Source organism: Protopterus annectens, chromosome 1.part1 (assembly GCF_019279795.1).
Source record: "Protopterus annectens isolate FY-2018-M chromosome 1.part1, PAN1.0, whole genome shotgun sequence".
Classification (NCBI taxonomy): Eukaryota; Metazoa; Chordata; order Ceratodontiformes; family Protopteridae; genus Protopterus; species Protopterus annectens.
Window position 1 is genome coordinate 629,161,543 of NC_056726.1, and position 26,868 is coordinate 629,188,410.

Sequence of the window (26,868 nt, forward strand, 5' to 3'; positions counted from 1 at the left end):
CCAATAGCCTAGTACCTACCTATGAACCTATGAAAAGGAAAGTGCAGTTGAGGCAGCAAATATCATACAAGTACTACCACTGTGTTTTCTGTTTCGGGGCTAAACATGACATTAGATCCTTCAATTTGTCTATTAGTTGCTTAAAGGACTTCTAGGAGTGGATTAAACTGCCTTCACATTTACCTTCAAAACAGACATCTTCAAGACTTGGCATGAGCAACTCTGGTGTTATCCCTCTCTACTGCTGACAACCACTCTCAGGTAAAAAAATGAGACAAGTGTTCAGATGAGAATAACCATATGTCCTCTCTTACATAGTATGTGACTGACAACTCTGCTGACACATGTTTGGAGCCCCGTGTCATCTGTTTACACCTCTTGAGCCTCCTAGCTTGTCCTGTTTGAAGGTTGCTATGGTCCAGGACTCCCAAACATATAATCAGAAAATGCATTCAGCCAGACAGGGACAGCCAAGAATTATTTCATCTGATGGTGAGGGAGATATCCATTAGGTTCTTGTTAGAAAGGACATCAAAGTTTTGCTCATGGAGGTCAGGCCTATGGCTTCAACCCCGAAGACCATATATGTGGACACTCCTAAGAAACAAACAGAAAAATAAAAATATTTCTCCCTCTTCTACTTCTTTCAGTCAGAAAAGGAACAAGGAAGATTGGTTGAACTTTGAAAAAGGCCTGACGTGTTTTATAGAATTCTTCGGTCTAACAAGTACCTTTGTAAAAATCCCTCTGCTGACCCTGTTGTCATATATTTGGATGCTGACAAACAAGCTAGAACCTTTCACTCTTCTAAAGCAATCCTAAATGGAAAGGGCAGTAGAACACTTGATAGGTATGTCAGGTACATAGAATCTACTACCAGCTTAACCTTTACAGCCAAAAGTCTGTTTATTTTATCTATTTAAAGCAAAGTGGGTCAAACATCAGCCAATTTTCACATATTGGGCATGAAATCTAATGTTTTGGATATGCTAACTGTACATCTCAGGTAGTTAAACACATAATTACAAGTGGACATAATGTTGTGAATGCTGCCTCTAGAACAGGTAAAGGCAGGCTTGGACAGGACTGCAATCCTTTCCCGAGGATATAACACCAGGTATTAAATGCCCCTCTACACAAGGATTTTCTATTTGGTAACACTTCAGCTGATGTTTTCAAAAAGTTGGAAGAAGAAATGCGAGCAGGTAAACAGCTATTTTTATCTCCAGTTCCCAGATTTCAAAGGAACAATCCAGGCTCATTTTTTTCATAAACCTTTCTAATTTGATCAGCCAAAATCTGGAAAAAGCATTCAAAAGGAAGTGGTAAGACAATTCCAAAAAGAAATCTAATAAGACCGAAGGATTAAATTCCCAAAGGAACATCTTCTGACTATCCTATCAGCTACTCTCTCTATCCCCACCCACACCCCAGCCTTTCTCTCAAAATAGCAGACAGTCTTCCTCTATGCCTTCATGCATGGAGATCAATACCCACAGACTCTTGGGTGCTACACATAACAGAACACATACAGAGTACAATGGATGCCCCCTCCCCATTCTGTCAGGTATTCCTCAGCCCCCAAATGAGCATCTTCATCTCATGCCAACCATTTGGCAGAAATACTGCTGCATGGGGCCACACAAACAGTACCCTCAGAACAACAGGGGCAAGGAATTTATTCAAGACTTTCTCTGGTCCATAGGAAAGAGGGAACCTGGGGGCCCATTTGAGATTTAACCAAGCTACTCAGACCACCATTCAAAATGGCAGCACTTCAAAGTCTTTTCCTTCATCTTCCCCCTCAGGCTGTTCTTGTCACCATAAACATAAAAGATGCTTACCTACATATTCCTACTACATATTCCTACTAAAAAAAAACATTTTTAAAATTATTTGCCTTGGGTTTGCATTATCAGTGTACTTCTATGTCATTTGGAGTTTCTACCCCCACCCTTCCCAAAAGATAACCTATTGCAGGCTTCAAGGCATACACATTCCTTATCTAGATGATTGCCTCTGATCAGCCTCAACCAGAAATCTCATTCTAACAACCTTACATTTCACTATGAATCTTTTCCACAATCTGGATTTCACTATGAACCTAAAAAAGTCATCACTGGTTCCACCTCACAGATTAATATTTTTGGAATGTCTTCTAAGCACTTCCCTGATGACTGCATTTCTTTCCCCCAGAAAAGGCACATATTTATCAGAACTTCTTCAGTCTCTACAAAACTCAATGTCTACTGCAAAATAATTTCTTAGAGTTCTGGGTTTCATGGCTTCTTCAGTCCTTATGATTTCACATGTGAGACTTCTCACCTTCTATAGTTCCAAATTCCAATTCTCAACTTTGTGAAGAAAGACCCCCTTTGGTGAGACAATCAAGTCCTATCTAACTCTACAGTTCCATTGCTCCCACTCAGCACCTCTCAGGCAGTGGCCGCAGATGCCTCAAATTTTGCTTGGGGTGCTGTTTCTCGGGGTGACAAGATGCAATGAATCTGGGAGTCTCAGCACCTATTTAAACACATTTTCCTGGGAAAAATGTTATCTCTTATAAATTCCCTGAAAGCGTTGAATAAACTTTGGTGTCAAGGAAGTCTCTTAGTTGTGACAGGCACCACCACTGTGACATTGTACATAAACACAGAGGGATGAAAAAGATGATAACCCCTTTGCAGGCTTGCCACAACTGGCTGGGAAATGTTAATTCAGCTCAATTTAGTTTTTAGGCAACTTCCATTCCTTCAGAGCAGAATGAAGCTATAGACTCTTTGATCAGATCCAGAATAAACCCTCACAGGCAGATGCAACACTTCCTGCACATAGTTTCCCCCCAAACTGAACTAATAACTGAAACAGTTCTGTTCCAGGATCCTTTGAAAAGGAGCCTGGAAGACAGATGCCTTTTCAACCTCCAGACAGGGATGTTTCCTTGTGCCTTTCTCCTTCTTTCCTCTAATTTTCAAAGTTCTTTAAAAGATCTGGAAGTGTTTATCAAAAATGTGACTGGTGACTCCCTTTTACACAGACAACATTGGTTCTCCCTTGTTATGCAACTGGCTAAGGTCAATTAACAAAAATGTCATCACAGAGTGGATTTGATCGCACAGAACAAGGGACACCTGATTCATGCCAATATTCACACTCTTAAGCTAATTGTGAGGATACGTTTTTTTGATCCCTTTTAGGCAACTTTTTTCCCTGAGGACATGCAGGGTGCTGAAAGAGGGAAGAAATCCTGCTACTAGGAAATCTTACTTTAGCCAAATGCAAATATATTCTTTTGGGGGCCAAAATAGAGCACACAACCAATCTTAAACATGGGCACCCCTAGTTCTGGAGTTTCTATGTGGACTTCTCAATTCTGGCCTAGCATACACTTCAATAACCGTACATCTTTTGGCCATTTCAGCATAAATTACACTGGATTCCCCCTCTTTTCTCTTTATTTCAAGCGAAGCATAGACTGCAAAACAGGCCACCAAGAAAAAAGATGGCTCCTTCTTGGAATTTGATTTTTGTTTTAGGAAAACCAGAAGCCAAAAATTTAGCGCTTTCATCCACTGTTTAATACGTGAACTTCCTCAGAAACATTTTCAAATGATTTCCAGTTCCTTAAATAACTTACAGGAAATGACACCATGAACATCAAACTGAAAAAAATAACAAATGTGATTTTCTACAAAAATGAAGTATTGTCATAATGATAACAAATAAAAAAAAAAAAATATATATATATATATATATATATATATATATATATATATATATATATATATACAAATTAATGTATATACACATACATATGTATAAATACAAAAATACAGTCATAAAAATGCAGTGTAAATTCATGCTGTGTGAATAGCATAATAATCAACTTGAGCATATGAAATGCATATCCAAAGACCTCTCCCACATAAACACAACAATCACATGCATGCACACACCCGCACACACACACACACACATATGCACATATAGACATGAACCCCCCCCACACACACACACACACACACACACGCACACATCACACACACAGACACACACACACACACACACACACACACACACACACACACACACACACACACACACACACACACACACACACACAAACATAGAACCAAACAGTCACAGTTTAATTCTTTGGCCCAACATTCTTTAACATGTAGAGATTTTAAGAAATTTCAATTTTCAGTTTTGGAAAAAATCAACACTAGTGAATTTGGAGGAGATTTAAACAATGTCTTAGAATGCAAGGAGACATTGTGGCAACTTTTGTTGGGGGCTGATAGGTTGCCTGGCCTCAATGATTATATTAATTTTAAATGTTTTTTGAAATATAGATAGGTGTTTGAGACCATATGCATGTGATCCATGTGTGTTTTCTGTGAGGTGTACATGTGTGTACACATACATGTTCATATCACTCTGATTCCCTTCAGAGATATGATATGATTTACATTATTCATATATATATACATATTTTTTTGTTTTATACATATATTACATTTTATATATATTATATTATATACATTTTGGTGTGTGTACTTGTGTGTATATATCATCATTATTTTTATATTGTCATATATATTTTTTACGACATTTATATATATATTTTTTCACATGTGTATTTTATATTTTCATAGTGACTGTTTGGTTCTATGTTTGTGTGTGTGTGTGTGTGTGTGTGTGTGTGTGTGTGTGTGTGTGTGTGTGTGTGTGTGTGTGTGTGTGTATGTGTGTCTGTGTGTGTGATGTGTGCGTGTGTGTGTGCGTGTGTGTGTGTGTGGGGGTACATGTCTATATGTGCATATGTGTGTGTGTGTGTGTGTGCGGGTGTGTGCATGCATGTGATTGTTGTGTTTATGTGGGAGAGGTCTTTGGATATGCATTCCATATGCTCAAGTTGATTATTATGCTATTCACACAGCATGAATTTACACTGCATTTTTATGACTGTATTTTTGTATTTATACATATGTATGTGTATATATGTTTATATACATTCATTTGTATATATATATATATATATATATATATATATATATATATATATATATATATTTTTTTTTTTATTTGTTATCATTATGACAATACTTCATTTTTGTAGAAAATCACATTTGTTATTTTTTCAGTTTGATGGTCATGATGTCATTTCCTGTTTAGTAAGTTATTTAAGGAACTGGAAATCATTTGAAAATGTTTCTGAGGAAGTTCACGTATTAAACAGTGGATGAAAGCGCTAGATTTTTGGCTTCTGGTTTACTTGGTTTTTTTGCCAGCAGGTCTGCAGTTCATTTTTTCGTTTTGTTTGGTTGTCAGCATTTTTTGTTTTAGGAAAACTAACTCAATCTCTCTTAGAATCTACAGGCAGTTCTTCTCTTAAGTTTCTTACCCAGAAGACTGCCTTGCTGGTAGCTTTAACTTTTTCTAAACAGATATTTGAATTACAGGGTCTTATTCAACCTTTTTTTTAATTTTTCACAAGGCAGGGTGAGTCTGAGAAAGACCCCAACCCTTTTGCCTAAGGCTTTCTCTCAATTTACTCTGAATCAAGCTATTAAGTTCCCTGTTTTCTATCCTGATCAACAAAACATGAGAGAAAGGATATCTTATTGCCTGGATATACAAAGTCGAGATACTATATGGACAAAATTAACTTTACAATCTAATCAACTATTTGTATGCCATGTATATATGCATGTATGTATGTATGTATGTATGTATGTATGCATGTATGTATGTATTTATTTATTTATTTCATTTATTTAAGCATTTCTTAGCTGGATAAATAAGTAATTGGTAAAAAGACCCTTTTCAGATATGACCTGGCCAGATTCCACACAAACTTGAGACAGAGACAATAACATAAACTCGAAAAGACTTTTAAAACTCAAAACGAACCACAAGTAAAACCAGTCCTGTTTCACAAATCCAAATACAACACTAGGACAGTATATTTTTTATATAGTTTTACTTGTGGTTCGTTTTGAGCTTTAAAAGTCTTTTCGAGTTTTTGGTCTTATTGTTTCCAGTTACTGGGCACTATCCAATGGCCTCGGAAGTTTCAAGTCAAGATACAGTTGTAAATCTTCTAAACCTACCTAATTCCTGAAAGTGATGCGAGTGGTTCTCATGTGTTTAACCTTAATGATGATCTGGTAAACACCATCACCAAAATAGTTAAAGAAAGCTTGGATCAACATGCTAACATGCAACTAAATAAGAACAATGCTACTGGTGTGAGACAGGCATGTTGTAACGTCTTACATCACGCAAATGATGGAAAATCAAAAGCGGACATTAACGGACATGGTGTTTTCAACGGGCGAGCAGTTTCCACTGAAGCAAATGTATGGAATTACGTATGTAAACAGAACAGTAATCCCTTTACTATGGTTGCAGATATTACAACAAATAGCAATGTAAGTAATAGCCTTAATTATATTACTTATTTGGATACTGTGAATTGCAAAAAAGCGATCTATGAAATGGAGAAGCAGGTTTTCAAGTATGTGACACTAAACTTAGAAATACAATACTTGGAAGAGTGCATTACACATAAAGTTGTACCTCAGGGGTTACGAACAGCGAAATTTCCAAATTGTGTCTTGCCTGGGGATGAACTAAGTAAAACTCTCATAGATTTATACAACGAGACTGGTTTAAATATGATGCGTATCCTAGTGGTACATTACGGCAAGGAAATTATAAAAATTAAGGAGGACATCAAAATAATGGATGAAAGAATAAAGAACTATGGCTGTTTTAAAGATTTTATTAAACTATACAACAGTCTAGAAGCGAAGGCTGATAGACATAGGGCTACAAGTATTTCTAGAAAGCAGTCAAAACTAAAAAGAGACATTCTTGCCTACAAACTAAACCAGGCTTACATTGTTTATGATAGTATACAAGAAAAAACAGTGACAGACAACTATGGTCCAGGGAACAGTCAGGCATTGACACAACTTTCCAATACTAGTGCAACTAACACCGAAAAGATAACACCTGACCAAAATATGTCAAATTCTGCAATGGACAGTAACAATGGTTTAGTTCTACAAAGTGAAGTTTCATCGATGGATCAAAACAAAAACAACAATGAAAATAGGGCTGTTTCTTTGGACAACACTAGTACTGGTTATAAGAACGGCCCTTTTCTGATGGACAAATCAGAAAACAAACGGACTACCAAGTGGTACAATTCCACTCAAAACAAAGGGAAGGGGAGGGGGAAAACAAGAAAAAATGGTAAATTACAGAAGTGTGCAAAACTATTGCCTTGACATTCTTAATTTATCTGATATTTCATTGTCATTAGAATTAGAAAGTGTGTTGAAAAAAGTTTTTTTCTTTTATTCCTGCTGGTAAAATGAATATAGGGAAACTGTTAATACATTTTAGATTATACTTAAGAAAACTAAATTTAAGTTACATCATGCAGGATGTACTAAAGCAAACAAACAACACAAATTTAGATGACAGGCCTAGTAAGCCAAGCACTTTCAACCCTCCCCTACAACCACTCCAAGTTTTTCAGAGTATATGTGAAAGTGAATTTAGAAAAATTACTTATGGAGACTATAAAGATAACCTCACCAAAGATGAGCTCAATGTACTATATATAAGTAAGAACAGAGAGATTAGAACTATGTAACAGTGAATATGTTGTATATATTGCTACATGTATGTCCTGCAAAAGTTACTATATTGGAAAAACTGTAAGAAGTTTAAAACGCAGGATATACAAGCATAATTTGGCCATTAAAAAGAAAGATAAAACAAATTCTCTTGCTAGACATGCACTTGTTTGTCCTGATTTTAAAAAAAATTGTATTTTTTTGTCTTAGAGAAGATGGACAAGGTTTTGTTTGAAGGTGATCTTAACAATATTTTAGAATGTAAAGAAGCATTTTGGCAGTTGTACCTAGGTGCAGACAATGCACCTGGACTAAATGAATCCATAAATGTAAAATGCTTTTTAGTATACAGATGAATTCAATATGTACATTTTTATACTTACTTGTATAAAACATTTTTTTTATTTTTAAAACATATAGAAAGAAATGTATTTTATATGACTTAGGATACATATATGTATTTATCTATTTATGTAGAAAGGATTTTTTTATTTTTATTTTTAATTTTATTATTAATTAATTTGATGTCATTTCCTGTATGTCATTAGAGATAAGGTATAAAAAGGAAGTTTGGGTAGGGTAAATCTGTTTTTTCTAAAGACGTTCAGCAATAAAAAGTGGATGAAAGTGCTAAATATACTGTCTTAGTGTGGTATTTGGATTTGTGCAACAGTACTGGTTTTACTTGTGGTTCGTTTTGAGAGAGAATAACATAGTCGCAACATGCTGCTAACATGATTATTGACAATATTCATAAATTTTATAATACTCTGGACTTTAAACTTTAAGCATTAACAGTAATGATATATTTAAGAGGTAAGCAGTGAGTTAAACATGTGAAATATACAGAAAATGGATTGTAAACACCAAACTTTGGCTGTAATAATACATGCAGGAGATACATAATTATATGTATTTGTAAGAGATAAGAAACAAACTGAAACAGCACTGAAATAAGAGGAAACATAAATCACAGGAAAAGTAAAAGCTGTAAAATTCCAGGTAATAAAAGCACAGAAAAGAAGCAATCTGCTTAGTAATGTACAGGTTGTACAAAAGTCAAAGAAGCATCAAAGTTAGGAAGTAATAGGTATCAGTACAGTAAAAATATGTCCTTTGGTATGACCAGATTGGTTAGCCATCATCATCAAGCATTGTCTTCTGACTATAAAAAAAGTTAGCGAATTTCTAAACAAACTATCTCGAAATGGCTTTCCCTCTCCATTCAGTTCTCCTGTTTTAACCAGGACAAAAAGCCTCATTCGATTAGACACATCTAGTGCTTTCTAGAAACGTATGGACCCTAGACCTACTTTAGAAGCAGCTACTTGGTCCTCAGATCACTCGTTGGTCGAACATTACAAGCTGAATGTTGTTTCCAGAGCCAAAGAAGGCTTCACTAGTGCTACTCTTCAGGGAATTCTGGACACTGGACCTTCTCAATCCCCCTTTTCTTCTTGAGCTTTACCATTCATCCCATATGTAAGGACTGTGACAGTGATCTAATAAAAAGCATAGCACAGCTGTGTAATTAATTTACCACAACAGTACCTATTTGAATAAATCACTTTTATAGAGCTGACACTACCTCTATCCCTACTCCTCGACTATCGGAAGGTACCCTTCTCTTTTTTTTTCTGTTTGACTAAACTTGACTCAGATCAATAGGCTTCAACCTCTGGAGCATGAAATCTCTGAGTGTTGGTATATCTGTACGTCTCTCTTACACTGGCACATTTGCAAGTGCTTATGGCAGAAGTACAGAGTATGAGGATTGTGCCTGAAGACTGGCTGAACAAACGGTATCCTTAACAAGATGCATTCCATATGTAAGAACAGTGATCTACTTAAACATTTATTGTTATGTTAGTTATTTACTAACTTAACTGTCTGTACATCATTACAGCATTTGCCATATTCTCTTTGTGGGATATTTAATTTACTGCCATTCTGAGAATGTTACCAAATACAGCATTCTTTTCGATAACAGGTTAAATCAGTATATTATAAAGTGGTACAGTGCTATCCCTGGAGTTACTTGACATGCCATTACAATTAGGTGAGTTACAGAACACAGTTTTCTGATGCTGGCTGATGGAAATTGGTCAGCATTTTAATAACTGGCTACCACACTCCCTGGATCTTGAATGATCACCTTTTCAATAGTGTTGCCATTTATTTTGCAATCATAATTTATGTCTTTTGTCAATCTTTATGATGCTTCATTTATTCTCATTAAAGATGAGGTTATTAATACTGCAACCGGTATATTAACAAAGAGCTGTTGGACATGCTACACTTAAAGAAATCCCAATCCCTCAGAGCCACATGCTCCAGGGATCTAAACCTTGTCATCACAATAAACAAAACATGCTGGAGGGATAGGTTCCTGACCCAGAGACTCCCCAGACTCTGGAATAGATTGCCCATACATGTCAAGCAGAGTGCCTCTTTGGTCCTCTTCAAAAGGAACCTTGACAATTGGATGGGAGAAAGGAAATTCACCCCGGGGATCACGTCAGTCGCCCTGCTAGACAGGGGTCCAGGGAAGTAAATAGTGTGGGAAGAAATAGCCAGGGAATTGTTATAGCTAGGCTTGTATAGGCCCTAGGGCTGATAGCCTAGTACCAACCTATGAACCTATGTTTTATGTAGACAATCTTGGAGATTGATTATTATTTTCCAAATTTCTTTTATTTAGTGATAGTGCATACAATATCAACAGTTAAAACCACAACAGCAACAACAGAAAAGAAAGAATGTATACCTGAAATTAAATATAAAATTAGTAATCAGTATAGTCATAACTTAGACAACAAAGAACACAAAGTATACATGTGCGATATATAACTATATGCAAATCTATAAAGAGCACAGAGCATGCCGAATGAGACAGATACATTGTTTCCCTTTTTAGATAAGATAAAAAAGGGATTCATATAGAATGTGAACAGAGAAACAATGAGTTTGTGTATTAGTAAAAAAGAAGCATTAGAAATGTGAACAGAGAAACAATGAGTTTGTCTATTAGTGAAAAAAGAAGCATTACAAATATTACTATGAATATTAAGAAATTAAGATTTAGGTAAAGTAAACAATTATTTATGTGGTGATGTTAAGACTTAATTTCCAACTTTCTATAAAGAGGGAAATGTTTTTCCTATTATGTAGTGAGATCCTAAAGACCATGACATGCTTTTAGGCATTTCTTTACAAGAAGTCCAATACAGATTCTTATAATCAAGCCAGTTTCATGAGATGTATAATTTGATTAGCATAAAAAGTATTATTAAAATGCATTGTCCTTATGTGATAGGTTTTTTTGGATGGATGTTTAGAAGGGCAAAAAAATCTTCTGATATTTTTGTCATTTTGCCAAACTCAGTAAGTCTATTTTTAACTTAATTCCATAAATGTACTAAGTGTTTACAATGCCAAAAGATATGAATCATGTCTGCATTGTCTGAACCACATTTTCTACAGGTACAGCGCAGAGTATCTCTTATTGAATTAGCTATGTTACCTCGTTAGCAGTTATCAACATATTTAGTAATCCATTGCTCATTTCTCACTTTATGTCAAAGAAGAACTGTCCAAACAGAAGTGGGCTCAGTAAGAACAGTGTGTGATAAAACTGGTAATTTCTGTTAGGAATTATAGGTAACACTATACCTTGAAATAATGCACCACACCTCTCAACCTCTTAGCTCAAGAATCAGGGACAAAGCCAAAAGTAATGGTGAGACAAACTTCAAAAAATGGGGAAACATTTTTAAAAATTACTCTTATAAACCTAGTAAGTTGCCAGAATAATAGGTTTTGCTTTAGCATGCATTTTCTCAAAGACATGCAGTCTGAAACTCAAATGTCTGTCATCATTTAGTGACTGCAATCCTCAATCATATGTCAGAAAACCACCCATTTTAAGAGGAACTGGCCAAAAATAAATGGCAAAATATGGACATTCTGCCAAATTCTGCACAGTTGAGAGTTATACATCATTCTGCTTAACCAATGTTTGCCCAAAGAATTACATATATATTGACTTTAATTGAGTTTAATTTGTCAGTTTTCCCTTATGTGAGATAGCAACAGAGAGAGTCAGCAAGGCAAAGATGAAGCTTAGCATTATGAGCAGTCAACTCCTTGTTAAGGACTGTTGTTACTTCTTCAATGAATGCCAAAGGATTCAAAATGCAAGCTCTCACATTAATAAACCCATGCCTGTCTATAGCTAATATAAGTAGGGTCCCTGTGTCATCTACAGTAGATGCCATTATACGTCTCGCCATGCATTTTACAGAATACTGATCAGCTTGGTGGATCTAAAATGGTCTGGGCATGATACAACTCCTCCTTTATGAACAGGACTGCTACTCATAGCTGCAGCTTGTGCATCTGTTGCCTGGTGCCCCTCCTCAGTTTGGAGCTCCTCAACACAAAAATCTCTTCTCCAATGTGATGCTTCTCCCTGGAGTACCACAACACTTCTGTAATGCCATCATATCGATGTGAGGAGAAAAAAAGGAATTTATTTATGAAGAAATGTCTGCTCTTGGTGATCATGATCAAGCATCATACAACGTCTGCATTGAGCTCCACTCTAGCTACGCTTCTGCTGTTATAACTTGTTGCCACAGATTAACAATGTGTTTAAATGGCAACATTCTGTTTAGAATTATTGGTAGGGGTTATTTCAATTTTATTTGTTCCTTTACAGAAAATAAAACAGTTATGCTGTCTGGTCAAAAGGAACTTGCATTTTTAATTTTATTTAGAGCAACAGTTTCATGCCTCCAGTTATATAAGGAATGTCATTCCTTGTTTGTGCAGCACCCTAACATTTCTTTGCTTACTGTGATGTCTACACAACATTTTTCTATAAACACTTTCCTATATTTTATGGGTGAGTGATCACTTCCTTGCTTATTGATAATATGTTACAGTCCCAATTTCCCCTCTAAATGTTTTATTCCCTATTTAAGTGCCCCTCATGGAGCTATACAGGATGTTTTGTTTATGTTCATGTGCAATGATCTTATTTTGTTCTTGAAATAAGACCAAGCTCTCACAAGTTGCTGGATGGTGTGAGAGAAAGAGTAAACATGGGGACAGGTCTCATTTTAACAAACAGTTATCGTGTCTCATTAAATGAAAAGAATAGCAATTTTAGGAGGTTCTAAATCTCATATTTTAAATCCTTTACTTGTGCCTAGTAGTTTAGCAGGGTTTTAAAAAGCCACAGTCAAGTTTTGTAGACTTCAGATTTGGACTCCATAGAGCCACCTGGCATGTTGAATGTCATATCACATATGTAACATTATGCTGCAACACATACTAAAGCTCTAATGGCTGGTTTATACCTTAAACTGGGTTGATTGGATTATTGACGTTGATGTACAATAAAAAAGGAAATTCTGTAAAGAGTAGTAAATATCCCTTAAATGTTGTTGCAAGAAGCTTTTCAGGATACATTTTCAGATTTATTCTAAACATATTTTTACTGTTGTTGTAATTCATAAAGCTTGAAGTTGTGTGGCTAGCTTTTCTTCATCATCTATAAATCTGTTTCTGAAAGCAATGTAATAAATAATTTGCTTACTGGATATTGTACAGTTTTTATGATAAGGGTCTGTAGTAATAATTTTTCTGTTGAATATGTTGGTGACGTTAGTGTACGCATGTACGTGCACACGTCCCATTCCTAGTGAGGAGGTGGCTGAGACGATGGTGTGCAAAATGGAAAATCAACCAAAGAAGGTGGGGGAGAACCTTAGCTCAGAAAAAATAAATACTACAGTAGAGCATCGCTTTTTCCGAACTAATTGGGACCTAGAGGTAGTTCAGATAATCAAACATGTATTGAACCGGATTAAAAAAAAAACTTCTAAAATCTTGTTTTCTTCTGCATGCAGGGAATACACTTTTAAACCATTCAGCAATTCCAGTGGACAATAAAGAATATTTTTCACACACAAGTGGGTTACAAACTCAAAAACATGCACAAGTGAACATGTATAATGTTTACATATTCAGACTTTATGATTTTTCCTACCCAAAAACGTTGGAAGGCTGCATTCGGATAATTGACATTTTGGATAATAATGTTCAGATAATTAACTCTACTGCATAGATGTAGATGATTTGGAAAAAGTATTCCAGAAAAAGTTGTTTGATCAAACTGAGGAGACAGTTGGCGAGGAATGTATGCAACCTTTCAATTGTGATGTCTATGGGTTAATTTAATGCACAAATTAATTAATTAAAGTGAACCGGAAAATGAGGTATCGTGGGGGGTACATTATTGAGAAAATAAGTAAAGTAGAAGTATAAGTGACACTGGAAGGAGGCAGCGGAAAAGAAAATAAAACATATGCAGAAAAAGTATAAGCGACACAAGACTTTAACAAGAGAAAAAAAGAAAAGAGGACAGCATAAGAAGAAAATATGTGGCAAAAATACAAAGCAAAAGAGATTGGGAGTTGAAGAGATATAAGGTACAGTAAATGTAATTTTACCTTTGGGTGTAAAAACACAGGAGATAAGAGTGTTTATTTTGCTTAACAAAGAGACATTTTGTGATATATTTTTTGAGACTGTACAAGGTATGGAGAGATGTTTCTCTGAATACAAAAAAGACAGAATAATAATCATTGGAATTAATTTATAGTAAAAGCATATTTTAGGGAAACTAAAAAGAAACATCATATACAGTTTTGAACCAAAGAGGAAAGAGAGACTTTAAAAGAACATTTAAAATATATGTAAAGACATAATAGGTATTTAAAATGTTTATGATAATAGGGCTTTACAGACTGGGGCATGGGATTGCAATGTCATTTTGAAAAGGAAATGGAAAAAAATTGTACATATTCTGAATATTGATGGTAACAGGGATATTGTAAAATATTAGGGACAACCAAAGATAAGCTATTTTTTCTGAAATGAGGGGCATTTAATCAATAATTGTGACAAAAAATGTTATATGTGTGGTAAAATGGGACATAAAGCAAAAAATGTGAAACTGAATGTTACAAATGTAAAAAATGGGACATTTATGGACAGATTGTAAAAAGAAAGAGAATGAATTAAGAGCTATGAATCAGGGTTAAGATAAATAAAACCGGGAATCCAATAAGTCAAAGGCTGTTGGAAACACCCCCACAGACGATCGGCAATAAGAAACTCTTTAATGTTACTAAACTAGTCAATTATTAAACACAGAAGTAGCCTGTGTGCGTGTTTCCAGCAGCCTTTGACTTATTGGATTCTTCGTTTTTATTTTCGAGGGCTATTTACTTCTCCTGCCTTTAGACTTTCTTGGTGTTTTCCTTTTTGGATAAATAAAACAGGACTGAAGATGAGATAGAAATAGATGAAACTTTAAAAGAAAAAGGGGAGTCACTGAAAAAATAATGAGGGAGGGGAACTGAGACAGACTCAGAAGTTAATGATGAAGAAGATAAAAGTTGGAAGATGGTAATAGGAGAAAAGGATTCCATTGGTAGAAGAGTAAACAAAAAAAAAAATAAAGCCATTAATATAAAAGAAAAGAAGAAAGGGAATGGATAACACATATTTTTCTATATATAAGAAACTAGTGTAAGAATAGGATGGTATCTCCTAAATTAAGAAACGTGGAAAGGAACAATATAAAAATTATTTCAGTAAATGTTAATAGTATAAAAATATTACAAAAAGGGTAGCATTTTTAGAATGTTGTAATCAGTGTGATGTCAATATTATTATTATGGAGGATATAAAAATTCTGACATATGAAGAAAGATTGCAGACACAAAAAGTATGGGATGGGGAAATAATATGAAACAAAGAGAAACAGCAGTGTTCATTAATAGCAGTTCTATATAAAAAGTAGTGGAAATTTTGGATATTATATTAGTTTAAATGGGAAGATTAACAATTCAAGATATAAGATGGCAAGAAAAGGTTTACAGAATTATTACTATAAATGTTTACAAGATTAGTAAAGAAAGGGAGAATTTATTTCAGAATATATTTGATTATATAGCTGTAAATATGAATATAATAATTACAGGAGACTTCAATTGTGATTTAAGGGGAAATAGAAAAAAAAAAGATGTAAAAAAAAAGGTGATGGAATTAATGAGCTACAGAAAATTGTTTATATGGAATAAAACCATGACTTACAGGAGATATACTTTAAAATCTGAAATTGATTGTTATTTAGTATCAGAAGGAACAAATATAATGGAAGAAGAAACTATTGCAACAGATTTCTCACATCATTTGGCGATATGGTTGGAAAGATATAATAAAGAAGATATAAAGATGGGATAGGGTATGAAAAGAGTAAATGAAAAGAAATGGAATAAAAAAAGGAAAGTAAGATATCAATCAATTATGGAAGGACCATATTACTATGAATGCATTTTATCTTAACTGGTCAGAATGGTGGATTACTTTTAAAAGAAAATATAAAGACGGTTATTTACATTGGCAGAATAAAGTAAGAAAAAAGAAAAGTAAGAATATGTTAAAACACATGCAGATGTGATGGATGATTTAGAAAATAATGATAGAGAATAGTATGAAAAATAAATTTATAAGAAAAACATATGAGAAAATTAAAGATTATTGTATAAACAAACACTTTTTTTACCTAGAAGAAAAGGAGAATTTCCATTTTATTTAAGTAAGACACTGAAGGAGGATGGTTGCACAATGAGAGAAATGAGATACAAATAAGGTAATAAAAGGAAAAATCAACAACAAAGTATGTGGAAGACATGCTTAGTAAAAAAGAGATATAGTGTAAGAGCATGGAACGTAAAAAAAATTATGAACAAGAAAAAGTGCTTTAACAGTTAAATTAGAATCAGCATCCAGTCTGGATGGTATTGGGTTTGAAATGTACAAAAATCTAGAAAAATGGCAGAAAAATTGCTTATTGTGTATGTTTAACAAATGGTTAAATGAAGGATTAAAGTACAAGGACATGTGTAGAGGGATATTAAAATGTATATGGAAAAATGGAGAAAAAGAAGATATAAAATTGGAGACCAATAGTTTTACAAAATACAGCCTGTATGAAAATAATACAAAAAATATTTGAGAATAAGATGCATAATATAGTGGAAGAAAGTGTATATGTTATAAAAGGAAATGGATGCCAACATATATTAATGATACTGAGAGAAATAACAGCTTATATGAGTGGAAAGAGAGAGAGGACACATAACTTATGGCAGTTGATATTACCAACAAATTTGATTCAATACAGCATGATATATATGGGAAATAGTGGATATATAAAATGTAAACAATGAATGAATAAATAAATAAATAAATAAAGCAAGTATGTATAAGCATATAAAACAATAAGAGTCTTAGTTAATGTTTGGATAAGTAAAGAAATAGATAAAAATAAGGGTATAAGATAAGGGTGTCCTGTGCATAGTATTTTATTTGTTTTAGTCAAAAAATACAATAGAGAGGTTAATCAGAAAATAAAGAATGCAAATTTTAAATTTAACTGGAAGTTGACATTCCAGTTATGACATCACATGCAGATGATGCTATTATAAAAACAAAAAATAGGGAATGGATGAGAGAAGTTAGTATCTATTTAACTGACAGTTTAAAGGAATGGGGTATGATTCTTAATAAAGAAAAAGTAAAGGAATGGGTGACAGAAATAGTAAGCATACCATTTTCTGTGAAAGAAATATCTGTTCTAGGGATACATTTTGATAATGAAGGTGAAAAGAAGGGATAGGAAAATAATGAAGAAAGTAAAAAAATATTTGTATATTATGGAAAACATACAAATTAGCATATAAGAAAAAAGTGAATTTGATTAATTCAGTATTAATAGGTAAGATAGTATGTTTATCCAATGCTGTTATGATTCTTAGAAGGTATAAACAACTTTTATTAGAAATACTCTTCTTCTTTATATGGGGATTGAGATTAGATTTTTGTTAAATGGGGTGTATTATACATAAATAATGAATGTGGAGGGTTAGGTATGGTAACACCAATAGTTTATTTTGCATCATTAAATCTGCATAAGGTACTGAAATGGTTAAATGAAAAAAATGAGAAATTAGCAATTTATTTAAGTTTAAGGAATTCTGAGAAAGAATAAGAAGGAAAAAAAGAATAGAAGAATGTTTTAATGAAGATAAGGCTGTGGAAAATAAAGACTGATGCCGTGGAGAAGGATAGAAAAATACGGTATAAAAATATTATGAGAAAATATTATTGTATTAATTGATGGGAAAATATTACAGAAGTAAAGATTAAAGCAATTAAAGGAAGAAATAAATGGTGCAGACAAAATGTTGAATGTTAAGATTTTTTATAGACATTGGGATTTAAAAAAATTACCGGTAAAGAAAAATATGCCTTGCAAAAATAAAAGTGAAGGAATATGTTTGTATTGTGGGGAAGGAGAAACAAAAGAGCATGTTTTTCTAAAATGTGACAAAGTTAAAAAATGTGGATTAAGTTAAGTATAGAGAATGTTTTTGAAAATTTCAAGAATAATGAGGATATAAATATGACTGAATATGGGCACTATGAGAGTATAAATAAAAAAATTGAAAGTGGACTTTGGCAAAAAAAGTGTTTTATATAGTATGGGTATTATAGAATGAAGGAATTAATAAAATTATGTTTAATGGAAATTGTATATTGTCAATATTAAACAAATTGCTTATGATTATGGAAAAAGGAAGAGGGCTTGATATAAAAATTAGTATGTATATGAATGGTAAGTGTGATATGTAAAATATGAAAATGAAAATGACTTTAAATGATTGTATACATTTGTAAATATGTATATAAATAATCCTGCTCTGAGATGTACAAGGTCATATAACAGGCTGTAACTGACGGTCGTGTGTGTGTATGTGTATGTGTGTGTGTGTGTGTGTGTAAATACTTGGTTCCTGCAGTCCAAGACAGTTATGCTTTGAAGGAGATGGGATCATTATCATATGAGATACTTGGTTTCCTTGATTACTTGACTGTTGACAGTATGTTTATTTTTTGATTTTGTATAAACTGGACAGTGTGAAGTATGAATGTTTAACGTTAGCATTTTATCTTTGAACAAATTTTTAATACAGTTTGTTTTTTTCCAAGCAAGCAGGTAAAAAAGGCACTGTGTTGGGTGACAGCAGAGTCTGTCTGGCATTTAGTGAAGATGAGCAAGACTATGAAATGTTAATGAGCTGCTTCCTGTAGTTCAGGGTTTGAAGCACTCAACCTTCCTCTATCTACTGTGTAATTCTGACCAAGTCATTTTACCAGACAGTACTCCAGGCAATACTAAAAAGGACATTTGAGTGCAGTGGACTGACACAGGACGTTAGCAAATTGCAACATGTAAAATAAACGTTTTAAATTAAACCCAAATATTTGTGTTCACTGAATAATAAAGAAGAAAATGATATGTACACTGACAGGTTTGAAGGACAGAGCAGACTAATGGGATATTACTATACCTGGGGGATCCAGTCTATTACCCTGCCTACATCCAATCTGACTTTGATCCATCTCTAATTTCACATGGTCATGATGTAGTTAAGTATAGAACAAGCTTGGGAAATCCGTAGAAAATTCTTATAGAGCAAGAATACTCACCTTAGCCTAGTTTTGTTAAAACAGGAATAGAACTGGGATGCCACACTACAAAACATACAAAGCTGCTACTGACTTACTTTCTCAGGTTAAAATATTTGGGAGATCGCATGTAAAACAAAGGATATGTTTTGCTAATAAAACATAAATGTCAGGGAATGTTTGCATATAAGATATTGGAGGTGAGAAATGAGATTACTTGGCTATAATGAATTTAATCATCTATGAAAGAAATTCATAAGAGCCAAACATAAGAAAAATGCAATAATACAAAGGAAGTTCAGTGTCAATATGATGAAGTTAATTTGAAGAATCATAAAGCATATAAGGTGAATGGACATAATGCCTCTCAATCATCCAGATTTTGCAGAACAAGACATTTTTGTCTCCTGATTTTGGTCTAATCCTCAAAAAATGTGTGGTTTTCTCACAGATAACCGAGATCGGAAGTCAGTAAATAATGACAGATATTTGAGTTTCAGACTTCATGTCCTTTAGAAAATGCATGTTAATGCAAAACCTTCTGCTCTAACAATTTTCTAAGTTTAGAAGAGCAATAATTAAAATCTGTCACTGATTTTTGGCCTCTGTTTCTCTTTTATTATTGTCTTTGACCAGATGTGTTGCTCTAAGAGGTTGAAAGGTATGTTGGTCAGAAATTGCAAAATACTACAAAATGGCCTCAGACACATTTAATACAGACAAGACAACACTAGATTCAAAAATAAAAATTCTGCAATTTATATTATTTTTAAATGAATGAAAACTGTTTGTTGTTGAAAAGTATACAAGTGTTTACCAGATATAAGTAATGTGTTAATGGTTATTATTTGCTGTATTTTAGAAAACATTAATACCACTTAAAAGAAAAAATGTATTGTATGTCAAATGTAATGAAGTTTATGGTTAGGAAAAAATGGGGATTGCTTTTATCCAACAATCTCATGGAACCCAATACACGTGTTGCTTAGGGAAGAATCATAGTTCCCATGAGGAATCATGTAAGAGGAAGTGGTCAGATATTAGAATATGAGATCTTTACCTCATCAGCTTCTGTGGAATGGAGTCATTTTTTTTTTATAAACACAGTTCTGCCAGATATTCTGTATATTACATTTAGAAGCCTGTAGAATGCAAAGAGGGTGATAAAGCAAGATCTGGATCTAAATTCCTCATCAATGATGAAGCCACAGGAACCAAAACAGAAGAAAACGTTATGAAAATGGCCATTAGCTAAGTGACATTCTTGCATTATCCCATTCCTACTAATGTAAGTTGGGCAATATTTACAAAAATATTAATTAAATGTTTTAATAGTCTACCTTATGTTTGTGGACTTCTGATTTATTTGTCAAATGGTAAAAAAGTATGTAAAGACAATATAGTTTCAATAAAAAAAATCAAAATAATTTAATGACAATATGCTGTGTATGAGTATAACACAGGACAATAAACATGTTACCTTACCCAATAGGTCTTGAAACAACTATTGCAACTTGAAGTTCTGATTTGGACTCCAAAATAATATTGTAAACTTCTTCGTTTGTAGCTCCAGGTAATGGCTTGCCATTCCATTCTAGCACCTCATCTCCTATGGGAAAAAATCAACCTGTATTTTTAGTGATTTTATATATTTTTTCTGCTTTTATATAAAACACCACATATAATACGTTTTGTAACCTGAAATGCACACAGATGACATTTTCCAACCTGATATGGTTTGGTAAGGGACAACTACATGTATTCTTAAAAAATTAACAACAGAAAATACAAAGCATGATGAAAATCACTGAAAAAAATGGAAAATCGATTTAAGTAACACTATAACACAACAGTTACATATTTAGTTAAAAAAGGATGCAATTGTATTGATCTTTTTTAGAATGTTTTCATAATATTAACTCTGTGAGCCCTAAGCAACAATGATACTAAGACGACACTTGACTCCGGAAGGCTTTAAACGAGAAAGGTTAACATAATGGTTAAGGTGTTTACCTTACAAACACAAGGTACAGGGTTTGATTCTCACATAGGGTAATTGGCTAGGCTTAAAATGGCCCAGAAGGGCAGTTAGCCTAGTACTAGTTTATATGGTTGGGAGGGTGGCCTAATGGTTAAGGTGTTTGCCTTACAAACACAACGTGCATGGTTTGTGTCTCACAAGGGATAATTGGCTAGGCTTAAAATGGCTCGCAAGGGCAGTTAGCTTAGTACTAACCTATGAACCTATGAAAATGCATGTTGTGTCCTGAAAGTTTTGTTTCTTTATTAATCATGTTCTGAAATTGTGCCTTGAATAAATGCTTACATCTTGGAAATGTTAACTTAACCACAAAAATGTGTAAAACAGCAGTTTTATTCAGAGAACCTTAGTTGCACACCTGTTGCAATGCCAGAAACTGCATGAGGTTATTCTTATTATATATCTAACTAGTAAATAAAAGGAATATTTGGTCAAAGACAAACTGCAGATATGTTGTTGGACTCTACAGTATTTAAAGTATATAGCCAAGGACTCTATCTAAAAGTGACAAAAGTGTGAAAAAGCCTGGCTGAGTGACAAAGGAACAAGCTTGTTTTGACAATTTTATCACTAGTGTGGTTTGCAAAGAAATATTTCAAGAACAAATCATGGAAATCTAATGCCAACTAGAGGTACCAGAAGCCCCACACATTAATAAACTCTTTATTTTCAACATCATTGCTGAGAGTAAAGCATAATGCCAACTCACTGACATTGTCTATTACGAACTTAGAGCAATATGTTGATCTGAATTGTGTCAGGCTGTGTTTGATGAATATCAGCTGTCAGCCATTCTATATTTATTGTTGGAGGACAGATATTTCTTAACACATTTATTGAATTATCACTTAAGACATAGGCAAACATACATTTGTATAAAAGAAAACAAACCATGCTAACATGAACTCAATTATAAACATTACATATCACATGCATTCTTTTCTATAACTCATCAACCCACCATTACATACATTGCTAATTCCTGATTTCCCCTAAACCTCACTCTGCCTCCTATTATTCTGCATGTATTGTTCCCAAAATTTCCATTTTTTCTACATAATTTGCTCCCATCCTTTTCCAAATATCTTACTTCCAGTTATTTTATCTCTGTTACAACTTTCAATACTTCAAATATAACTGTGTAGCTCTACACATCCCTTCAAATCAGGTAATCCTAAAACATCTTGTTCTGTTGGAAGGATCAACTTATCCCACTTGACCCTTGCCTTCTTCCCCTGTCAGATTAATTAATTCATCTCTTTATTATTGTCTACATCTTCTCCTCTGATTTATAAAGTATGCCTGTATATAAAACTAAAGAAACTAAAACATTTTCACTTGCATCTTGCTTTCCATATCCACAAACAAGACCTTGGAGTTTCTCAGTTTTGATATTATCATTTGTTTATTCTTTTTCTGTATATCCGTAGCTGCCATAACAGAATCTTTTTTTAATCCATAATCCTAAATACTTCATTTTATCATCTCCCCATAAATACGGGAGTAAACAATTTACAGCTATGGCCTTTGTTTTATCTTCATTAATTGTATACACCAGAAAGACTTGAAACTGTCTCAAAATGTTGCACAACGCTCAAATGTCATTTTCTGTTTTTATCAGGTACAAAATAATACTGTCTGCAAATACAGTCAACTTTTCTTGATTACCATACATATTATATCTTTGAATTTCTGCATCCCTTATTTTCTTTTCCAATGGCTCAAAATAAAAAGCAAGTTAAAGGGAATGAGTACACTCCTGCCTGGTTCTTCTGTTCAGACACAGAGAGAAACCCATCTACTTTAATGTTGGCCTCCGATTCCTCATAAATGCTTTTAATTAACCTTATATCAGGGAATGTAAATGCATCCATTGCCCTACTCGTAAACTCCCAGCTTCCTCTGTTGAATGCTTTCTCTGCATCAAGACTCAACAACAACAGTGGTATTTTCTTACACTCTGTTTCCCTCTGGACCATCTCTGTTCTATTAATGTTGTCAAATGTTTGCCTCCCTTGTACAAAAATACATTGATCCACATTCATCAATTGATCCATATTCATCAATTTTGGCAACACTTCTGCCATTCTTTTAGCTATTATAGACACTTTATAATTATGGTTTAAAATTGAAATGGGCCTATATGAAGCTTGGTTTGATGGGTCTTTGCCGTGTTTAGGTATTACAGCCACCACAGCTTTCTTACAGGATGCTGGTGCTTCTGCTCCTTTTAAAATACTGTTAAACAAAACCTTCCAGATGTGTATCAGTTCCTTCCCTGCTAGCTTCCAGACTTCCATGGGAATACTATCTATTCTTGGAGGCATCCATGCAGATTGATTATACGTCACCATTTTTTTATCTCATCTCCTCCTATCTTAACTGTTAATTGTTAGTTTTCAATTAGCAATAATCACACCTCGGATAAACCTCTTGAGCCATGACTGTCTATTTATATAGCAGTAGCAGAAGTGCTCTCAGAATTCATGCTTTCAGATGAGCAGCTGAAGTAGTCAGTCACAGTCTGATATAAAGATGGTCACAATAAACTTTTGTGTTACTAATACAGTAACAATATATATTCTGTGGTTATCAGTATAGTCCCTTGACCTAAGACTTTTCAGTTGTCTGTATCATCTCAGTGTTAGATAACATGTTACACATTTTTCTCAAACCAAATAGCATGAAAGCAGTTTTTATTTGCTTGTTTGTTTGTTAATCAGGGTAGAGCACTGATCAACATCGACCTTTTTCAGACTATTCCTGGAAATATTGTCTAATTAAGTGACTTGCACAGAGTCACAGTAGGCAAATGGAGGGAGAGGGAATCGATCTCTGGATGACAGGAAGCAGCTCATTAACAACTCATAGACTTAATCCTCTATGCTATCTGCCACCCTGAAGAGAAAAATACTATCAATGAGACCTTCAGCAGCAAGGTGGATCGCTCAGTACAAGCTGTCGTTGCTTTATGGACAATTATATGACATCACAAAATTGTGCAGGATGCCATTTTATTCAGTAAGGTCACTGTAGGGCAGAAGCCACCCATTCCTCAAGATGAACCAACCTCAGAGATGTTATACTAAATAAAGGGATGAAAGAAGCAAAGCTCCATGCACAAGAGGTGTGAGAAGCATTGTCCTCCATAAAATAACAAGATTTTGATATATTGTATGAATTCTGGTAAGAATTGTGTTTTCAACCAAAGCAACCTCATGCATCTATGATATTCTTAAACATGAATCAAGACAAGTATAAAACGGTAGCACTGTACAGCTGTGCATACCTATAATGAACCTCTTGCTGTGAGGTGACAACACTACCACAGCACCACTGTGATTTAGGAAGGTATAAAAAGGCAGCACTGTACATATGTGCATACCTATAATGAACCCTGTGATGACAGAAAGGCTGATAGGAACAGCAGCAAAAGTGACACAGCAGCATGTACTGAGTGCCATCATTGGAGCCCATGTTCATATTGTTGCACATTGTGACATCTACACCACAGAAAAAGACAGAGACAGTGCCTTATGTATCACCATCAGACAGGTCAACAGACTGTGGACCATTTGCAAATGGATAGGAATACAACAATGGACACTGTCAAGCTGTGTCACCCACAAGTGAGATTGAGGGATGTGCATGGTATGCCAATACCTGTGGACAAAAAGACATGCATAACATTAACTATCTTAGCTACAGGAAACGTTTTGTGACCTACTGGAAAAATGTATGGGTTGCATTAGCCTCAAAAATCTTGAACCAGTTCCTTGACATTATGCTACAGCATGGAGAACCAAGACTATAGAGGGGAGAACCAACATCAACATAACCAATTTTCCCTGGGTAATGGGTCAAAGATTGTACCTATGTTTTCAGGGCCTCACTGGATCCATTGGGATGGAGATATATTAACGTGATGGGCTTTCACTCTCCCAACTGTCATGTATTCTGTAATGCCCAGGGTATTATTTATAATGTATCTGTACACCACCCTGGCAGTTCACATGATTCATGCATTTGGCACACCTTAGACCTATACCAGTCATTCCAATGAGGAGATTTCCCACAGGATTACCTGGTTGGTAGTAGTACATTTATGCTAGCTAGATCTTTACACACAGATACCATGCATGTAGGTAGAAGGCCATATATAATATGCTGTTTTTTGTATGTTGTTTGTCATACCAGATATGGTCTACACACCTGGTTGATGCCTCCAATACACAAACTTCAGATATTGTAAAAAATCAACCATAATACAGCCCACACAGAAATTTGGAACATAGTAGAGCAAGTATTCAGACAAATAATGGAAACTTCCAATGCTTAGATACTCAGGTGTGGCACTTCAATACAGTCCGGAAATATGCAGTAATATAACTGATGTGTGTGGCCTGCTCACAATATGTATTTTCAAACAAATGGAGCAGTGGGTGAACATCACATCACCTCACCTCCTTCTGTATAGGTCTTAGCAACAATAAAATTGCAGGAGAGATTGTAAGGGGAGGAACAGACAGCAGTAGATGTACAGCCAAGGCACAAGAGACTACAGTACATTGCAGCACTGTCAAAAGGTGTGTGTAATTCACAACTATGGACCATGACATAGACAACACAAAATAAAATGATGCATGCATTACACACCCAGGTTTGGCATGGCAGTGCAAGAACTGGTCACATTGCACAAGACATCATGGGGGGCAGGGCATAGTCATTATCTCTTGCAGTGATGGGGAGGAACATAGAAACAAGTGGCTGCACACTTAGCAATGAGGTAGGTGAACATGATAGCGATGCACCCTGGTATGTTGCAGGGATCCCATATTGCAACATCAACTGATGAGGGCATGCTGCCACTATATGATCATGGTTGATGACCACTGTATTGGCATGCAGTAGTAGGGCCTGATCTGGTTCATGCCACGGAAAAAGCAGAGCTACAGGATCATGTGCTTGCATCCAGATAAGGTGTTTCACATTTTTGAGATGGAGGAACAGCATGGAGAATGACCGCAATGACTGCCATGACCAAGGGTGGCAGGGGATGTGCTTAGTAGAATCACAAATACTGTCTAATAATATGTACTGTGATGTGGGTAGCTTGTGCCTGACCTTCTCACATCCAGACCTTCCCACAACCATTGACTGCATTTAGTGTGAAGGCAAATTGGATGATGTTGGTAATGTGTCTCACAGATGTACCTGTGGAGGCAACATTTACTACCAGTGACTCCAGGTCACTATGCAGTTAATGTGCATCTTCATGCAAGCCACGGATCACTCACTTTCTCCACAATGGTGTGTGCAGCAGCTGTCTGTGCTTGGATCACAGATCTGCACATCGAGGCTATTTCCAAGTCTTGCACTCCTATCAAGGACAGTTCTGCAGTCATTGCAGTATCACTCCCCCAGTGTCTCTCACCTCGAGTGGGTATCTCAAGCTCAGAAGTGACAGACATGTCAGATGCTGTGCTGGCTGAGGATACATGTGGAGCCCATGTGGGACTCCTAGGTACAGTGTCAGTCATGCACTGATGAGGCCATGTGCTT

At 34.8% G+C, this 26,868-nt stretch overlaps 1 protein-coding gene across 21 annotated transcripts in view; it reads right to left on the minus strand.

Annotated features, from left to right (window-relative positions):
- LOC122806573 (regulating synaptic membrane exocytosis protein 1-like) overlaps nt 1-26,868 on the minus strand; it is a 3,343,889-nt gene that overhangs the window by 1,364,555 nt on the left and 1,952,466 nt on the right. For all 21 annotated transcript variants that reach the window (XM_044077123.1, XM_044077214.1, XM_044077165.1 and 18 more), the window contains one exon: nt 20,751-20,874. In XM_044077123.1, the coding sequence (XP_043933058.1) occupies nt 20,751-20,874 (124 nt within the window). The remainder of the gene's footprint in view (nt 1-20,750; nt 20,875-26,868) is intronic.